At 42.1% G+C, this 18,217-nt stretch overlaps 1 protein-coding gene across 4 annotated transcripts in view; it reads left to right on the top strand.

Annotated features, from left to right (window-relative positions):
- The window catches only part of LOC110854079, a 58,514-nt gene that overhangs the window by 11,636 nt on the left and 28,661 nt on the right, over nucleotides 1-18,217 (top strand). For 3 of the 4 annotated variants that reach the window (XM_035855126.1, XM_035855127.1, XM_035855125.1), the window contains exons 9-21: nucleotides 1,028-1,174; nucleotides 1,268-1,337; nucleotides 1,587-1,631; nucleotides 1,717-1,832; nucleotides 1,934-2,241; nucleotides 2,315-2,493; nucleotides 2,573-2,653; nucleotides 2,762-2,884; nucleotides 2,956-2,961; nucleotides 3,059-3,118; nucleotides 3,203-3,295; nucleotides 5,993-6,158; nucleotides 7,580-7,754. In XM_035855126.1, the coding sequence (XP_035711019.1) occupies nucleotides 1,028-1,174; nucleotides 1,268-1,337; nucleotides 1,587-1,631; nucleotides 1,717-1,832; nucleotides 1,934-2,241; nucleotides 2,315-2,493; nucleotides 2,573-2,653; nucleotides 2,762-2,884; nucleotides 2,956-2,961; nucleotides 3,059-3,118; nucleotides 3,203-3,295; nucleotides 5,993-6,158; nucleotides 7,580-7,754 (1,569 nt within the window). The remainder of the gene's footprint in view (nucleotides 1-1,027; nucleotides 1,175-1,267; nucleotides 1,338-1,586; nucleotides 1,632-1,716; nucleotides 1,833-1,933; nucleotides 2,242-2,314; nucleotides 2,494-2,572; nucleotides 2,654-2,761; nucleotides 2,885-2,955; nucleotides 2,962-3,058; nucleotides 3,119-3,202; nucleotides 3,296-5,992; nucleotides 6,159-7,579; nucleotides 7,755-18,217) is intronic. The other variant, XM_035855128.1, reaches the window with a different exon arrangement.

The raw sequence follows: 18,217 nt of genomic DNA, 5'->3' as shown, positions 1-18,217 counted from the left end.
TGAGATACTTATTCCATTTCGACAAATTAGGGGAAGGTTCTTTACAGATTGTTTTCCTAATAAATAACAAGACCAGACAGCACTGCTTTCTTCTTTCTCCCTCCCATCCTTTTTTATTTCGTGTGCTAATGTCTCTATTTCCAGCTAATTCGAGGCCGCCCTGCTTTCTCCTCGGTGATATTATTATCCTTGATTTTTGACTGAGGGAAAGGTAGTGGAATTAAACTAGACGTATATCCTCCTCCGCAAATTATGTCTTATTTTTCCTCATCACCACTAAAAGGGATGTGGTCCAGCAGTCGGTAACTACTTCCGGTTACAGTTACATTATACTTCTGCGGATACTAATCAACCCTTTGTTCCAAACCAACCCAACCCAAAAACTAAGCCACGCACAGACCACCACCACATATTTTTGGCTATGGACGCGGCGAGATGCTATCATCCCGTGGAGAGGAAGTGCATGGGAAAAGCAACCCATCCGAAAAAAAATGAGAAAGATGTTATACTTTCTCCAGTACGAGAATAGGACAGAGCGAGAGGTACACGTCCGTTTGGCAGTTATTTGGGTGGTGGTGGTGGTGGTCGTGGTGTTTATACGCTTCCACAAACTTTCCTGACTTTTTGGTGGAGAAACTTGAGTGATGCAAGGGCTCAACAAATACATTTATTTGGCTTTTACTGGTGAAAAGTGTGAGTTTGAGAGAAACGTGATGGAAATTGTAATCTTCATTAGATTCCACCCGGTGTTGTTCCACCTACACGGCCACATACATACATATCCATGTAGGTACATGCTGTAGTGTGGATGACGGTAGAAATGGCTCCCCCCACTCTACTTTAATTGAATCTCTGCTGTCTTGTACAGATATCGGGGAGAAAATAGGTCGGGTGGCAGGAAAAATCATGAATATTGTCTGCGTATGATTATAATGCTGCACAAGACTTTTTCAACTGATCACGGAAAAGATTCCTCTTTATTACGGAATAAATAATGCTAATAAAAACGTGAATTGTTGGATTTCAGTCACCCGCATTTAAGTTTTCGAGAAAGGCCAGCTCATCCTATTCACTAAAATTAGAAAACAATGCGAGAGGAGGTCGTGGTGGGACGGTTTCCGGATCTGCAAGTCGGGGTGGAAGTGGTCGCATCAACGCTACATCCGCAGCTGCAGTAAGTTATAAATACATAAGTTTTGTAATAAGGTTGAAACAAGGTCTTTGTCAAAGTTATGCATGTAATGATATGTTTCCTATTAATAAATAGGCCCGAAGACGTCCCCTCTCAACCCCCACATCGCCATCTAAACGGGAGCCTCAGTGTACATGCATGACGGGTAATAATTTTAGTCGTTTCCAATACTTAAGTCCAAAAATCCAAAAATATATAACCTGACCGGAACAAATGTGAAATTTTTGAAATTTCTCGTACTGTAAAAATATTAAGAGATAAAAATGAACGCATGAATGTTGAGTTACTTATCCTATCAATCACCCAAATTATCCGCATGAACTGAAATGTTTGATCATTACCAAGTTTGCCCTTTTTCCCCCATAAAACATTATTCTGATTCTTTTATTTTCAGCGGAACAATATGCCAGACTACGCGCAATGGATCCTCGGTTCCGTGGTGAGTTTGGATATTAATTTTCCCCGTAATCAACCATTCATAGGAAGACTTCTATTCTAAGTAATGTGCCTTTTTTTGTTTCCAGCCGCATCCACGCTGCCAAGATCCCTTCCGAATCAAGCCCCACGAGGAGAAGGTGCTGGACGGGAAAAACAAGCTCCCGGAGACAACTATGCCACCATCAGACGTCCCGAAGCGAAAGTAATCAGTCCTTCTTTGAAACAAAATTTATCTCTCTTTTGCAAGACGATAGGGAGCCGGAAAAGCATTCATCCACTAAACTGAACTTTGTATTAAACCAGGGAGTCGGACCAGACATGGATGGAGACGATCGTACTGAAAGAATTGGCAGTTCCCGAGGCAGAGGTTCCGGTCGGGGTGGAAGGGACATTATGACCTCGAAATCTGTTGACTACTCAGACAATGAACTCGCAGCGAGGGACACGATTGAGAGGAAGAAGAGTAGGAGCAAAAGCACGGATGATGTCACTGAAAGAAATGGTCAACCAGGGGGACAACCTGTTTCGTCGTCGTCTTCCTCGAGACGAGGGGTCCTCGCGCAACAACAACAACAAACCGAAGCTCATGGACATCATCATGGAGCTTACTCGTGCGTGGGAGCTCACAATTGTGTTACGATTACTGAAGGGAAATGTATTAATTTTGGTATATTTCTGATCTAGACGGTCTCGTACCCTGCCATCCAAGTCGACAATCGGGACGAACACGACCCCAACGGGGGATGGGCTTACGGATAGTCAAACTTTGAAGAGGTTGTTGAAACCAATTCCATCAGCAGGGTCGGTGGTAACCTCGCCAGAAATGTCGCGGAGGGTGTATCATCATGATGGCTACATTTCCGGTGATTTCAGCTAAAAAATATTTCTGATGTCAATTTGAAGAAAGTCATAATTTGTAATGCTGCTTTCTTTTTCAATTAGAACCTGAAATACGTCACGTTTCAACCCATACGACACAAGGAAAGCGACCCACTGACACGTTGAGACGAATTCATGAACGAAGTACGAATTGCTACATACAAAAATTGACACAGTTTAAAAACAAACTTTTAGTTAAATCCCTTTTCTTTATACTCTGGTCAACTTTTTCCATTACTCGTTTTTTTGCAGGTCGTGGTGTTGGGACGCAGACTGGATATGGAAAGCTAAAAAGTGAGACTTCGCCTCCTTCGGATCATCCCATCTTTGACCACGCGTACTACGCAACCACACCCCCAAGCTCAAGTCCTGAAGGTAATAGAGTCATATAAATCAGTTAATATAATTAGTAATTAAAATCTAATATGCCTTTATTTATTATGAAGATGGAGGTTAGCAGCGCAACAATCAAAATATAAACACATAATTTTCAAACCCCAAGACAAGATTGAAAACTAAAACGCATATTTTTTATTTATCTTCTTTTAGCTCACGGAAGCCCGTCTCCAGGATCTCCAACCGCAAGACTTTTACTTGAATATGAACAACGTTAGTGAAAACTAATACATTTATTTACTGAGCATACAAAATTCTGATAATTTCCTACTTAATTTGTACCCTTTATTATTTCAGACCTTCGAAATACGTTAGCCAAAGGCATGGACGCCGAGAGTTACAGTTTGCATACATTCGAAGCCATAATTTCGCAAAGCAACGAGAATCTTGGTAAGCTATCAAAGTTATTGTTTTTTTTATCGTAATGAAAGTGATACTTAAATGCGAGAATATTTTCTTACGGAGAAAGTTGTCGTCGAATGTACATAAAATAATTATCTTGTGCTGAATTATGCATGTTTGTGTTTAATAATTGTTGTGGACTAATTTTCATGTTATGATTTTTATCTACTAAAGCATACGATGGTGGATCAGATTCTTCACTGGAACATATTTATGTTTGACTCAAGGAACCAATTTATCAAAAAAAGAGCTGCTCACTACTTACTTACACAGACACACTCGATTCACGTCGTCACATTCATCATCCTTCAATGTAGTTTGTTCTTCTCGTGGAATAATTGATGATAAATAAGCAGTAGAATATTTTAGTTGTAGTTTTCTGCGTTTTTATTAAACTTCTACTTCTTATTCTACTCAATTAGTTAGTGTTCATCATAAAGTCAGCGAGTAATGATGATGAGTTTAAAGTAGTCTCGTTGTATGTGTGTAGTAGATGATCGTGTATTATTATGTAGATTAGAAAGCATAGTTGTGTAATAATTGATGGTGGTTGTTGTTGTGCTAAATTTTTCAGCTTGTTCTGCTCTGTAAAATTAAACCATTTTATCCTTTACTGTAAATTATTTCCTGTATTCAATTTTGAATTTTTGAGAATTACAGCCTAATGCTTTTTGATGGAATAATTGCTCTCGCCTTGCGTTATGTGGATTTATTTATTTTGCCCTTGTAGATTTTCTCATCTTATTATCATTTATAGTTTTCCCGATCAAGTTTCTAAATCCATTTGGAATGGTTGCATGCATATGTTGAGCATTGTCTTATTTTGCATAAATATTCATGCACACGTACAAAATAAGTATGCATCAGGACATCTGGGCATTCTAGCACATTGCATACTCATCATGGTAATTATTTCAGACTTACTTTTTATTTATGTACTGAAAATCCTGCGAAAATTGGTCCTCCTGGAGGCACACAAAGTTGTTATTACTTTCATTCATTTAGCCGTAGGAGTCTAATGAAATTCATTGTCTGCGTGGTGGTGGTGGTGTCATTGATTGCACTCAAGTGGCTCCCATTTCCATTAGCACCTTCTTGCATCCATTGGCTGTTGGAAAGTAATTTGAATTTGGAGAGATTAAGATTTCCACTTTGCTCCCTGGTAGGCTGACTCTCAGCTCCTCTGATCAGCCAACCTTAAGGTACTTGCAGCAAGTTGAAAGGAGAGAAAGTGCTGCTGCCTCAAATTCATTAAAGATGAAGAGGTCCAGGTCTCCTGTCAGTTTTAAATTAGTTATTCAACTTGGCAGAATGACAAAGACGGAAAACTCTCAAGAGCTGAGAAGGCAATTGTTCTTTACTGATTGCAATTAACATTTTAAGTAATTTATGAATGATTGAATGCTTTCTCTCAAATTTCAATTTGTTGGTAAATTGTAGTTTTGAATTACAAGAGGTGAAAACTTTGAAAGAATTTTGGCTCGTATTGTGTCACCCGTACATTGAAAATAATATAAATATATAGACCCGGGCAGGTTAGGTGAGGTCAAATGCTCACCAGGTTCACCAATAAATTTTCACAGCAGATAGCGCAATGTGGGAGCCCATTACGGTATCGCGCAAGGAAATAAGTACATGCATATCTCTGGTCTGGTCATAACGTCCATCCATACATAATCCATTCTTCTGTCAGCTCATAACTCACAATTTCCACGAAGAAGTTGAACCCATTGTTAGTCGCACATATATTTCTGGGAAAGGAAAGCAGCAGCTCGCTATGATTTATAACTACTCATTCAATTCATTTCATGTAGCATTATATGAATATGAATACATGCAGATGTTGTGACAGGGAAAGTGAGGACAGGACGAGGAGCAAGATTTCTTTGCATACCTACTTTCTCCCTCGGGTATGCATGTTCACACATTTCCTCTCCGTGCAGGTGCAGGCCGTAGTGATTTGCTAGTCAATTTCACTTAGAATGATGATGGTTTCTGAAGTAGACAGTGGCAGACAATGATAAATGGACATTCGGCCCTATTTACGATTTCCCCAATGAATTTCTACAACTGGTCGAATCCGCGTGACGGGATACAATGAAAGCAATAATGAGTGATGAACTGCTTTCATCAGCCAAATGTTCTCCCGCATAGAATTCGAACGGAGTGAATAAATGTGGTCACTTGGACAACGTGTATTCATTTCCGTGCTTAAATAGTCTGACTCCTGCGCGACAATAAATACCAAAACTCTTCTCTCTCGTCCAGCAATTTACTTTATCGAACCATCAAATCGAACCATGGTTAATTCAGAAACCACATCTCACATTAAGGTGGAAGCCATACTGGGATAAATCATTATTATTACCTACTTTCACCTTCTTCTAGAATCTAACTTAAACTTGAACCAAGTTGTACTGCTGTAGTTTTGCACTGATGATACCTTGTCATGAACAATCGCGTGCACAACCAGTTTTAAATCGAGTATGCATATACATCTGGCTGGGTTAAATGTATAAATAATTATTTCAGGTGGTCACATTTTGATGGTTTTTGAAGAAAGACAAAGTTTTTACTTGCAAAGCTTTTAAAAAGGATTCTTTTGTTTCAAAGAAAACTTGGAAATGAGGACGAAAATAATTGAAAAATAACTAAATTTGAAATTGTTTCTTCTTTGCTTTGCAGCTGTTCCGCCAAACTCGAGATCCACAACTTTACCACGATTTGGACTAACTCGGGAGAACTTTCGATGTTCGCGTGATGTATCTAAAGAGTCGCGTGATTCGGATGTTCTTTCTGGATACTACAGCGATTTCCGCGATCGGGGTTATCTCTCAGATCACAATTCGAGGTAGGTTTCAGTAGCAATTACCATGCCACACCTTGATCTAATGCGGCTGCACTTATGGATATCGTGCATCTACAAAACTTGAGATTGTGGAAGGAAGGAGGATATCTCAAATGGCATGATAAAGTGCCAACAAGCAACACATTTTCCTTCTCCCAGAATATCAGGGAATGATATGATATCGAATTTTGAGCACCTACTTTCACTTGCATACATATGCTTTCATCGGGAGGGTTAACGAGTGGCATAGTGCTATCATCACGACATTTATTGTCACTTACTTTCAGTAGCATGTGCTGTTGGTACTGTAATATTGTTGATATTCATGAGAGGAAGGCGTGGTCGTTCGAAGTAGTGTCGGACAACACTTATTTATTGTTTTTTTACACGGAGTTTCTACTTGTTGTTGCTTTCACCACGATACAAATGCACATTGTACTTTGTCTACGAGTTTTTGTACAGTAAGATTTTTAATAGTTCGAATCTCTAATAATAGAGGCCATATTCTCACAGATTTTTAGTGTCAATTGATTACAAATTTAATTAATATTATATTATTTACTAGCAGTAAGTTTGGAAAGTATACAATTTTTCAACGTTAGAGAGCGTTTTCTCCTCTTCGGATGCAAATATTTTTTCCAAAGTTTAAGAGATTGTGCCTTTTGCAAATTTCATACTAATTAAACTTGCCATCGATTGACACTAATTTCTTGATCACAATCTGTGAGCATACCTTGGGATACCTCCATTGTGAGAGACCTCCATTTCTATGTAGGTGACAGGAAAATTGATCTCATTACAACAACATCCTTTGAAGTGCATGCATACATGCATAGTAATTTTTCTCATCTTGCAGATCGAATTTTTCGCGTAGGTTGACGTACCTCGTAGCATACATATTTGAAAAGAGAGTAAAGATAAACATTCATTTTTAAAAAGAAGACATGTCGATTTTTGTCCAACTTCTTCATCTTCAATCTTGTCAAGATTGATGAGTGCATATATTTTGACGATAATGGTCTCCACTCCACTACACTCGGCGAGATGAAGAAAGCTTCTTATTTTTTGCCACAACTTGCCATATCATTAACTTGTGAGAGCAAATAAATCATGTCTTGTTTCTTCGTATGCCATCCGCGGTTAATGTCAGCAACGTACTTTTACGTAAGACTCGCTCGTGTTTGTTTTGAGCCTATCATGTTTTTGTAAGAATATGTACACACAATGTGTTACATAAGATGAGGCATTTTCGCATCCCGTTTTTTGTTGGCATTAAATTTGATGCCCATAACTTTGAGATGAGATTGCAACCTGTGTGGTAATGATTTTTGGGGAAAGTTGGTTCTCTGGGCCATTCCTCCTCTTTCCTCCTGATATTGTCACCCCACATGTCTCATTTTATACTTGACTTGCCTTTATTTCAGGTCGAGTGGCTTCTTTGACCGACATGAAGGTGTCAGGTCCGGATATTTCTCGGATCGGGAGAGAAGCGGGTATTTTTCAGATAGGGAGGCTCACGCCCACCACAAGTACGGCATGCGACAACAGGCATCTGTCGAATCTGCAGACTCACGATTGTGCTACTTGACATCCTCAGAGGTTAGAAAATTTCTTTTTTTTGTCTGCCTCCTTTGATCATTTTCAGAATGGGTTCCCAAAACCTGGGGGAAAATTATATACCGTTGAACACACTGAGAAACGCTGCACATTAAACGGAATAAGTGAATCGTGTGAAATTTCGCTAATTTATTCTACGGCATCGTTCATGATTTATGTCGATTTATGAGCATTCTGTTTGCAATTTATTAACTGACATGCATCTGAAAAATCTCACATACATTTTAGCCTGATTTAATACACAGTGTATAAAACTAATTTTTAAAAAGGTCTTCATTTTTATGTATATGCACTTGTGGTTTCAGCCGTGGTGGGTAAGTACACGCGTAAGATAATCATTTGTCCTTGTCACATTTACCCTTCTAAACTACCAACAAGAATTGTTGTCCACATAACGAAACCAATTCGCTGGTTCTACTGTTCCCGTTACAAACTACGTGAAACTGAAACAACAAAACGCCCTACTTTCTCCTGTGCATGCTATTACGTCCGTTTAGCCGGAGTAATAACCACTCCACTTGCTATCTCATCTCCACAGTCAACAGTCACCTGCTATCCGAACACACACCACCATTTTCATGCACATTATTATTATGCCTTCCACCGCGACGTGTGAAAACATTGCGGAGAAGAAGAGAAAGTAGTCGAGAGAAAGCAGAGGCGACTGTTTATTGTGCACTCACACATGACACAACACATTCTGCACACTCGGCGTTGTATTCTACATGAAAAGCAGTTCGTAGTCGGAGTGGATGAGAAGTAATTTCACAATCCACTCATGCATGCAAATATTCACAAGGATTAATTTGGCTGAGGGTGAGATGCCTCATGGCTCAGGCGGTAGATATCTACCCGCTATGTGACACACCCTTGTATGTACTTTTTAACTATACGGTTTATGTACATACATACCAATCCAGTAGTCACGCTTGGATTTGTGTCATCGCCATATTTCCACGTTTTCCAACTACCCGTTTGGCTTTTCCAGTATTAGCATGTCACATCGCATCGTGATTCTACTACGGCTCGTGTAAAATGAGAGAGACGCAATTCGAAAATAAGGCAGACACACAGAGGCATTCATTACATACATTTGTCAGTAATGAAGCTGTGGGTGACAACGACACGGGCAATGCAAATTTTGCTTTGAATTTGAAGTTGACTTCCTTCCTCCACTTTACTTTCCTTTCTCTGTGGTCGTGGTGATGATGATGAGACGACAGAACTTGTGTGGACGAGAATTATTACTTATCTCACTCAGCACAAGCCTAATGCTGATGACGGTTATGTGTACTTATCAATGTTACAAATGAGGAGAATATAATGATTGGTTTAGTTTGTCAATCAGCATCATCATTGTGAAACAAAGTGTAAGCTTGAAACAAGAATATGGGGATAATTACAGTGCAAACATTTGTTCTGGAAATGTTGAATAACAGCTTGAATGAAAATCATCCTTTGGTTACATAACATAACATTGTACGTAACACGACTACCTAAATTGGTGCATACCTAAACATACATTTTTCGGCTGTCTGATGTTACGGCCTCCCATTTCTATCAGTCTCAAAACTTTTCTATTTCACCTTCTAATCTCAATTTTATCCGACAATTTTGCACTTTTTTAACGTGAGATGCATACATAAATTGAGGAGTAAAGAACTTGCTTACTCAGTGGAAAATAAGACCAGATAAAAATAACCTGAAAGTGAAAACTATTGGCCCTCCTCCGCACATAAATTCATCCCCTTTTTCTCCTTACTTCCACTGATCGAGTAAAGAAAACAATAATAATTTGCCACCAGACCAGACCAGACCAGACCACAAATCGGATTACTTTAACTACCTGCATTTCTACAAACATAAAAAGTCTCTCGAGTTTCTGAAACTTGACAGATTAAGGCGCTGATCTAATCAAAGGTTGATTATTCTTGGTCTCACTGCTGTCACGAGTGAAGTGAAAGCAGTCCTTGTAAAATTACGCAAGTCAAGGGAATTTCTTGTGTCAAACTGTTGCCTAAATTTAGTCGGCATAAATATTGTTACGAAAGCAGAATGACGACGGTGGTTTGTTGGTAACGTAAGAAAAAGAGGGCGGATTCAGCATTTAGATTAACGACTTGATTCTGCTGCTGGATCCACACGGTGCGAGCGGTTAAAGAGATGCCATCGCATGACCGTGTGTTGCTCCCAAGGTTTCCCACGATATGATATCTCCTAATATAAAATGAAATATGACATGTCCTGGAGGTAATTTACATTATGCTCTGAGTCGTGTAAGTACGACGCGACGGTGTGGTAAACCTAATCCTCTTACGTACATTTTGTGTGTACAAACGAAAAATTCTGTTTAAAAAATACCGGACAAATTGCAAACGCGTCTTTAATCTCTTCCTCTTTCAAAGAGAGAAAGCAAGATGACATGACATAGCACAGGTTGAAAGTGAGATACACTCGTGTCATATCGAATTTCCCAGAGTGCCTTATCTTGTAACGGGCAAAATTGTGTTAGAGAGAGAGAAAACTCAGATAAAAGGATTTTATTTAGTTCCCCATTGTTTGCAAAGGTCGGAATTTCTCACCAAAAGGAAAGGAAGGAAAAGGAAAGCCGAATAAAAATTTAATGTGACCGATTGTTCCATTAAAATGCTGCGAGGATAATGAGATGCCGGATTTACTCTCTGGTTTCATCCGTTCTTTAATTATTCAAACGAGAGCATCACTTCTACGAGGAGGCAGACACCATAGGAAAGCTTACGGGTTAAGCTAAATAGTTTGTGGGTGGGTGGCTGGCTTGGCTGGCTGGCAGTGAGAAGAACTTACATCTTACTTTCACCAGTAGTAGCTTTCTCTCTCCTCTTCTGATCGATTGGCCCACACACACAAACGAACGGAGGAGAGAGTGGAGAGAGATCTGATGAGATTTTGCGCACTTTTCCTTTCGCCCCAAGTCCAACTAGAGTCAAGACAAGGACGGAATTCTTTTGCTGAAGAGATGAGCATGGCACAAAAACAAGTCTCTCCCACCGCCTTTCTCTTTCTCCTTCATCATCATCCTTATTTCCCAGATTGGAAAATAAATGATTCGACAACACAAATATGATAATGAGGCTGGAGAAAAGCTAGAGAAAAAAACAAATGCTGCTGGCTGAACAGACTATAAAATGGCAGAGTCAAATTAGATGTGGAGAAAGAAAAAAAATCTTGACTGTCACGGTTTTTTAAGAGAAAAACTTTATCGACTTTGCTTAGGATAAAAGGGGACAACCTCCTTTTCTTAATATGATTGAGAGACTTGGAAGAAACACTAAAGTGTTTTGAAGTCTGTCGTCACGCATTCTGTTTCTCTCGCAGGATTTGAATCTAGGTGGTTGGTTGGCATTATTTTCTTCACCACCTCCAACAAAAACAGTTGGATGACAAGGAATGAAAGTGGGGCAGGCCGTCGTAATAACGGGACTTTATTGTCATGCTCTGCTTGTCTTATTCATTCCGTGGGTTATGTTATGTTCCCCGTCCTCATGTGCTAAAATTCATCATAAAGTCGTAAAATCTTGTCAAACTTGGTATTAAAATTCTGCTGGGGGAGAAGATAGTAAAAATTCTTCAATTAAGTCAACATTCGTCTGGTGACAGGTTATAGTTTGGATGTAAATTTGAGGTTAGCATATTTCTTTCTGCTGGATTTAGTATAATGTCATATTTCTTCTCATACGCTTATTATTCACGACGCCATTTTCTCCGCCATTTTCTATAATAGCAGCAAAAAGGTGGATGTTCTGTCATCATTAAGTTTTGTAACATTTGTCCACGGGGTACTCCATACGGCTCCGCGTTCAAGCATATTGTAGAAATGACCCCACACACACCTTTTCCCTGCCCTATTTTTCCCCGTCTGAGGTGAAGATGCTCCTCTGACACGTGCAATCAGTGCTGCTGCTTTCACTTGCAAGTGGTTGGTTGGTCGGTCGTGGTGGTCTTTTACACACTGCTCGGTGACCCATGCTCACATGTCGCCATTCTACATTTCAATTCAAGAGCTCGCTTTTCTTCACGGTTTCTCATGTGCAAAGCAAAGTAGACGTAGTAAAAAGTTAGTTGTGAAATAAAGGGGAAAGTTTTGCACGTTTTATATTTATATTTATTATCACATGCAGTGAAGGAAGGCGAGGGTGGAGAGGAATTCGAGTCGCAGAGGGGGAGACCTAAGTTAGTAGTTGGCTCGTTTTGGCATACAATCGCATTGGCATCCGCCATTCATAACTTGTAACTCAACAACACAATAGTATATGTGTAAGAGCATATATAGCGACTTGGCTGGCTAAAGACTGATTTTTTTTCAGCCACCCATCTTTTCCTGCTTACAATGCAATGTATAGTTCAGCTATTATTAAACTTGTGTTGTATCCTTCCTCCGGTCTGGTCGTATTGCCAGCTTGGATGAAAAGTTGGAATGGTGAAAGTAAATGTACTATTAATGTTGAATTGTACAAGGAAAAAACATATAATGTGGCGCGTGGAAGTGACTTTTAGTATTGTCCTTAGTCTTCCCAGTGTACATAGAGTACGTTTGTATCGTTCGTAGGTACCTTGTGTGAGTGAGATTCGCTGTATTATGTAGCACGTAGGTGTATTCACGGTTTGGCCGTGAATGGGGTCGCCACTAAATACGAGATGCAGGAAATGTATGCATATTTATAGGGGAAAGTTGTACCAGGATAAACATGCAGTTGTGACCCCGTCTAATTTTTGATCGTTGTATGTGTCCCGTTATAAAAAAGAGTGATGTAGCCAAAGCTGCTGGTGATGCCGTAAATGGAGTGCAAAATTTGTAAACGCCCCATTCGCCCTATGCATCCAAGGAGGAATTCTCTCTCTGCCTATACTTTCTCCAGAGCTTTCTTTCTCTCTCTCTCTACCGGAGCTAGAGCGGAGTGAATTTCCATTAAGCCCGTATTTCGCCTGGTCGTGTCTGCCCTTTCTCGACTACTGGTGCTCTGATCCAAGTATGATTCTATGCCTGCCTGCCTTGCTCTCTATCCCACCCAAGTCTCTCGTACATACTTTCCACTATTCCTACTACTTTCACTACTCGAACTTGGTTGGTATCACGGCAGAGCAGAGAGCTTGGCGGAGTTGGTTTTACTCTGCTTTCCATTTGCTTCTGCTGCTGCGAATGTTTTCTCTCGTCGTCGGTTCGGTCGATGGGTTTCACTCTCTGCACAGATCAGTTTGGTTAGTTCCCAACCAGCAGTAGCTAACCTATGCAGTGAGCTAGTCCCGCTCTAATTTTCGGTTTTTCGTGAAACGGCCGTTATTTTGAAGTGAGAAGATTTCCTTACAAAACAGGTCGGAGAAGGGGTCGCAGTGTGAATTTTTATAGTGAGAAATTGTGTATAGTTAGACGTGAAACAGTGAATGAAAGTCGGCCGTTGGTGACAGGTGCTTTCATAAATTGGACTTTGCTTATCGTGCAGTTCTCCTACGGTTTGGCTGGCGGTAATCTGTATAAATATTTTATATAGATTATAAATATGTATAAGAGAGTTGCATTTTTACCCTGCAATCGTTCCACGTGCTGTTGTTAAGTATTTACTAAGCTACATACATGAATAGACTAGAGTGGTGGAACAGCTAAACTAAATACTGAGCGGAAATCATGTAAAGAATCGGCAGTGACCGTGTGCTTCATTTGGCTAATGCGATCCTACTTTTCTACCAACTTTGCATATTACTTACTTGGTATGATCCTAGTGTTTGAATCGGACGGAGAGTGAGAGAGGGGTGAATGTTGATGGGAAAACTTGAATGAGAAGTGGATATTATTTGCTGTGTGAGTCTACGTATAGTGGCGTTGACTAGATGTGAATTCTGGAGAAAGCAGCGTGTGATTTCTGCATTTTATTTCGTATTTTGGCCAAAGTTATACCCACTTTTACTTGGGGAAAGCACAATAATAAGCTTGCGCTAAGGATAATTTTCATTTTTTGGTGACAAAGAGTGCAAAGAAGCAACCCTATTAAATGCTTGGTTGATAAGATGAATCGATTTCTTGCGTAAAGTCGTCCGTATAGAGAAAGTTGGTTGGCAAAGTCGTCGAAATAAGTACACAAGGAGCCCAAGGAGAGGAAAATGAAATGAAATGAAGGGTTGCTGCTCCTCTACTGCGTTGCTACTCTAATCCGGATTTGGTTTCTGGAAATGCTTGGAAATTGGCACCATCTGAAACATTAGGATATCTGTCTTTTATACGGACGGGAATTGAGAATTATTGCTTCTGAAAGGCTGTTAAGTTGGTGGAAGGGCACGTCGCTGTTTTTAAGATATCAACGCACAAACAGAACGAGCAGGAAACGTACAGCAAATGAAATTGTTGTTGACAAACAGAAGAAGGGGATCCATGTCAACTCGTAAAATCAATATGGATCAGAGACACATTGCTGTTAATTAGCTCTCTAGAAGCCAAAAAGGAGCAACACTACTGGAAAAATAACATGATTGCCTTGAGGGCTTCACTCTGAACTGAACCCGCCAAGCAGTCCTTTGACTTTCGTCGTGGAGGAGAAAGTAGCACCACTGACGACCAAGTTGTCTAAATCCGGGAGCAGTTCGAGTCACTCGTCCGGAGATAAGCCGCCTCCACCGCCGCCTCCGCCACCGACTTCTTCAACTTTCACCATAACTTCCACGTCCTCCTCTTCTGCCGCTGCTAGCACCACGATTGCCACCACCACCACGTCTTCCCCCTCAGCCTCCTCGACCACTTCGACAAACAAGACTGCCAAACCCCTTATTGCCGCCTCAGCCACCGTTGGTGAACGACTCGCTGCAACGACACCGCTAGCCTCGCAAACTTTAAAGCCTCGCGTCCCACCCAAGCCGAACAAGCTTGGTGGCTCTGGCTCTGGCTCCTCCACCAGTCCCAGACCACCACCACGAGGATCGTCGAAATTATCCTCCAGTTCCACACTACCCAAGGCCAAGTGTGAGGAGAGATCAGGAGGAGAGCAGCAGCCTCAGGATGAGGAGGGAGAAAGTGAAAAAAGCAGTGAAAGTAGGCCGCTCTTGAGATTGACTGATTGTAGCGGTGGTGGTGGTGGCGGTGCTTTTGGAGGAGATGACCACCCGCAAGAACTTACTTCTTTTGGCTCAAAGTCGTTCTTGGGAGCCACACCCACCAAGAATTTATCTGCCTCCACCGGCACATTAAACACTCCCGTCACTTTCTCTACCTTTCTCTCGCCCAGTAATCCTTCAAGCACTTCGGCTTCTCCGGGATCCAAGTCGCCCTCAACAAGTATCAAATTTATCGTGACAATCCCCCCATCCAAGACTTATCTGCCGACTGGACTTTCCACCACCACTGCGAATAAGGCGACTCCTCCTGCCATCCTCGAACAGAGAAAGGAGGCCGACGACGAAGAAGGTAGCCCTACCACCGCTACTTTTCGAGATAGGCCCATTTGTCGGGATGATGATACTCAGCCATCTCCATCCACTTCCACATCCACCACTTCGACTAATGTAATTACTTCAGTAGCAACAAATGAGGCAGTTCCAGGAGCTAAATTATCTTCCTCCATCGTCCAAGCGGCAAGCTCTTCGGATGAGAAAAGGAGACGGGGACGGACAAGTCTTGGGTTGGATGAGAGTGAAAGTAACTCGAGCTCCAGCTCCAGTGATGAAGACGACGAACACTTATTTGAGCGAGATGAGATTGAAATTCACAAGCAAGTCAAACAGCAGCTCCAACTTCGGAGTTTGGTGGCGGGTGGTGGTGGACTCGGGTCTTCGTCAGGAGGAGTGAAAGAATCAGTCAGTTCTTCTTCTGCTGCTCGAGATCGGGGGATTGTTTCTGGTTCAAAGACTCAAATTTCTTCTCAGGCTTCACCCTCCGCGAGAACAAAGGTTGTCTCATCTTCCTCTTCGTCCTCCGTCGCGTCGACAAACACGGGCAGATCGACGCAACATTATGATTCCATCCACGAATTGTACTCTTTTGTATCGGAAGTTTTAAGCTCGTGGGAAGCCAGTCCGTTAGCACAGCAACAGAGACTTTTGGCCAAGGCGGCGGCCTCTGTTTCTGCCTCGTCGGCCGTAATCTCGGCAGCACTTCCGCCAAATTTTAACAAGACCCCGAGCCAGCATCACGACCCTCAGTCGCAGCTTGCTCAGAACCTTCAAAACATACAAAATCTGCAACAACTTCATCAAAATCTTCAACTTTTGCAGAAATCACAGCAGCAGAGGGGTTCGTCCGGTCGAGGGGGTGGGATCGTTGGTGGGGGTGGTCAGTCTGCTTTCTCTTCGGCTAGTAGTTCTTCCGCCGCTGCACTTCAGCACCAAGCTCATTTACGCTCACAAGTACAATCGCTTCAACAAAAACAGCTTCAACAACAACCTGATCAAACTAGAGTGCATCCGATTCAACGAGGCCAACAATTATCGCAACAAGGGCAACAGCTTCTCCAGTACCAAGCGCTTTTACGGCATCAGCAATTACTCCAATATACCCAACGGCAACAACAATTAAGACTTCAAGCACAGCAACAGTTAGCTCAACAGAGGAGGCCGAATCCGAATAATAGTAATCCCCCACCCACAACAACCAGCGGTGGTGGCAGTGGTTCGAGCAAGCAGGCTCGTCCTCCCCTTCCCCAGAATCCTTATCAGCAGCATCCCCAGAAGCAGCAGCAACAGTACTCTCCCAAGCACTCGGGAGGACACAAGAGCAACGGGGCTGGGAAAAGCAACACCCTTCCACCCGGGCAGCAGTATTATCAAAACCTTGGAGAAAGGCAGCAGCTTCAACACGCTACTCTTGCTCCGTCGGGTACTGAACCACGCTCTCAACAGCAAAAGCAACAACAAGTTTATCGTCCCGTTCTCCCCTACGCCGGGGCAAGTGGTCCTCATCATCACGGTTTGGTCGATGCCGCAAGCACCAGCGGTGGCGGCGGTGGTGGTAGTGGTGGCGGAAATGGTTTAAGTAAAAGTAATCCAACGACTCCGAAAGCAAAACAAGGGCAGCAACAAGGTTCCAAAGGAGGGAAAACACAGCAGCAGACTCATTATCAAAATCATTGTCAGAGTTGTCAGTCCACGTCGGCTAATCTTCTTAGTGGTGGTACTTCTGGTGGTGGAAGTGGTGGGATAATACCCGTGTCCAGTACCAGTGCCAGCGTCAACATAGGCGGTCCAGGTTGTAGCGGGTTAGGTAGTGGTAGTGGTACTAGTGGGAGTGGTGGTGGTGGTGGTGGAAGTGCTGGTGCAGGCCCAATCATGGTGACCGCGGCGGGTCGTGGTCCTCACACGACGACGTCCGCATTCTACTCCCCACAACAGGCTCAAGCTCAAAGACAACTCTTGCAACAGGCAGAATTTCGTCACCGGCTGCTCCAACAGCAACAACAATTACAAGCTCATTATCAGAATCCGAGTCAGCTCCGCTTTCCCCCAAGACCATCGTCCTCAATAGGAGGGAGTAGTAGTGGAGGTGGGGGTGGGGGTGGTGGTGGTATGCCCCCCGGCCCCAGCTACTCGGCAGCTCAACAACACCAACAACAACAATACCCTTTGTACGCTGTTTCGACCAAATACGCCAACTTTCAGCCTTTATCGACACCCTCCATAAACTCTGATATTTACGCCAATGCCTACGCCAACCCGTTGTACAATCCCGCCGGAGTGGGGGCTTCTTCCTCGCCAGATCCAAGGTCTCAAACCGCCATGGTCAGTGTGACCAATCAGCAGCAGCAGCAACAACAACAGTTACAAAATCAACACCAGTTTTCCCAATTAACTCTCCACCAACAGCAACAATTGCAACAATACGCTGCAGCTGCTGCTGCAATTTACGGCCACACCCACCACGGAAGTCAACCGCACTTTCACCAAGGTGGTGATGACACGCAGTCCTACTATTACCACCCTTTACACCAATACGCCAACTATTACCAGGCTGCTCCCAGTCTCACGGGCCACGAAGAGCCGATCTCAAGACCAGTGTCTAATTTAAGTAATAAATCTTCCGAACAGTATTACACTTATCCGTACCAGAGGAAGCAACAGGAACAAATATTTAAGCCGATAGACTGGTGCACTCTGGTTCACTGGGCGCGACGCGTGGTGCAAAGTAGAGACGATGACACGGAAACTAAGACAGATTGCAGTCACGGAATGCACGACATTAATGGGTTGAAGAGACATGATCATCAACACTCGTATGGAAATTTTATACAATATTTTCAGAACTTTCAAACTTTTTAGATTTCCTTTGACTTTAATTTGTCTCAAAAATTGAATTGTTAATCTAATTTAGTTTCTAAAATTAGAATTCATTGCAAAAAAAATCCATTTTGGCATTTTCGTACAACAATTTTAAAGAACTCTGTTTAAAGGAAATTAAAGGAAAGCGGGTCATATGCCCAAGTTCTATTGCGGGT

The sequence above is a fragment of the Folsomia candida genome, unplaced genomic scaffold, assembly GCF_002217175.1.
Source record: "Folsomia candida strain VU population unplaced genomic scaffold, ASM221717v1 Fcan01_Sc009, whole genome shotgun sequence".
NCBI lineage: Eukaryota > Metazoa > Arthropoda > Collembola > Entomobryomorpha > Isotomidae > Folsomia > Folsomia candida.
Note: the sequence above shows the minus strand (reverse complement) of the source record. Positions and strands in the feature narration are given on the sequence as shown.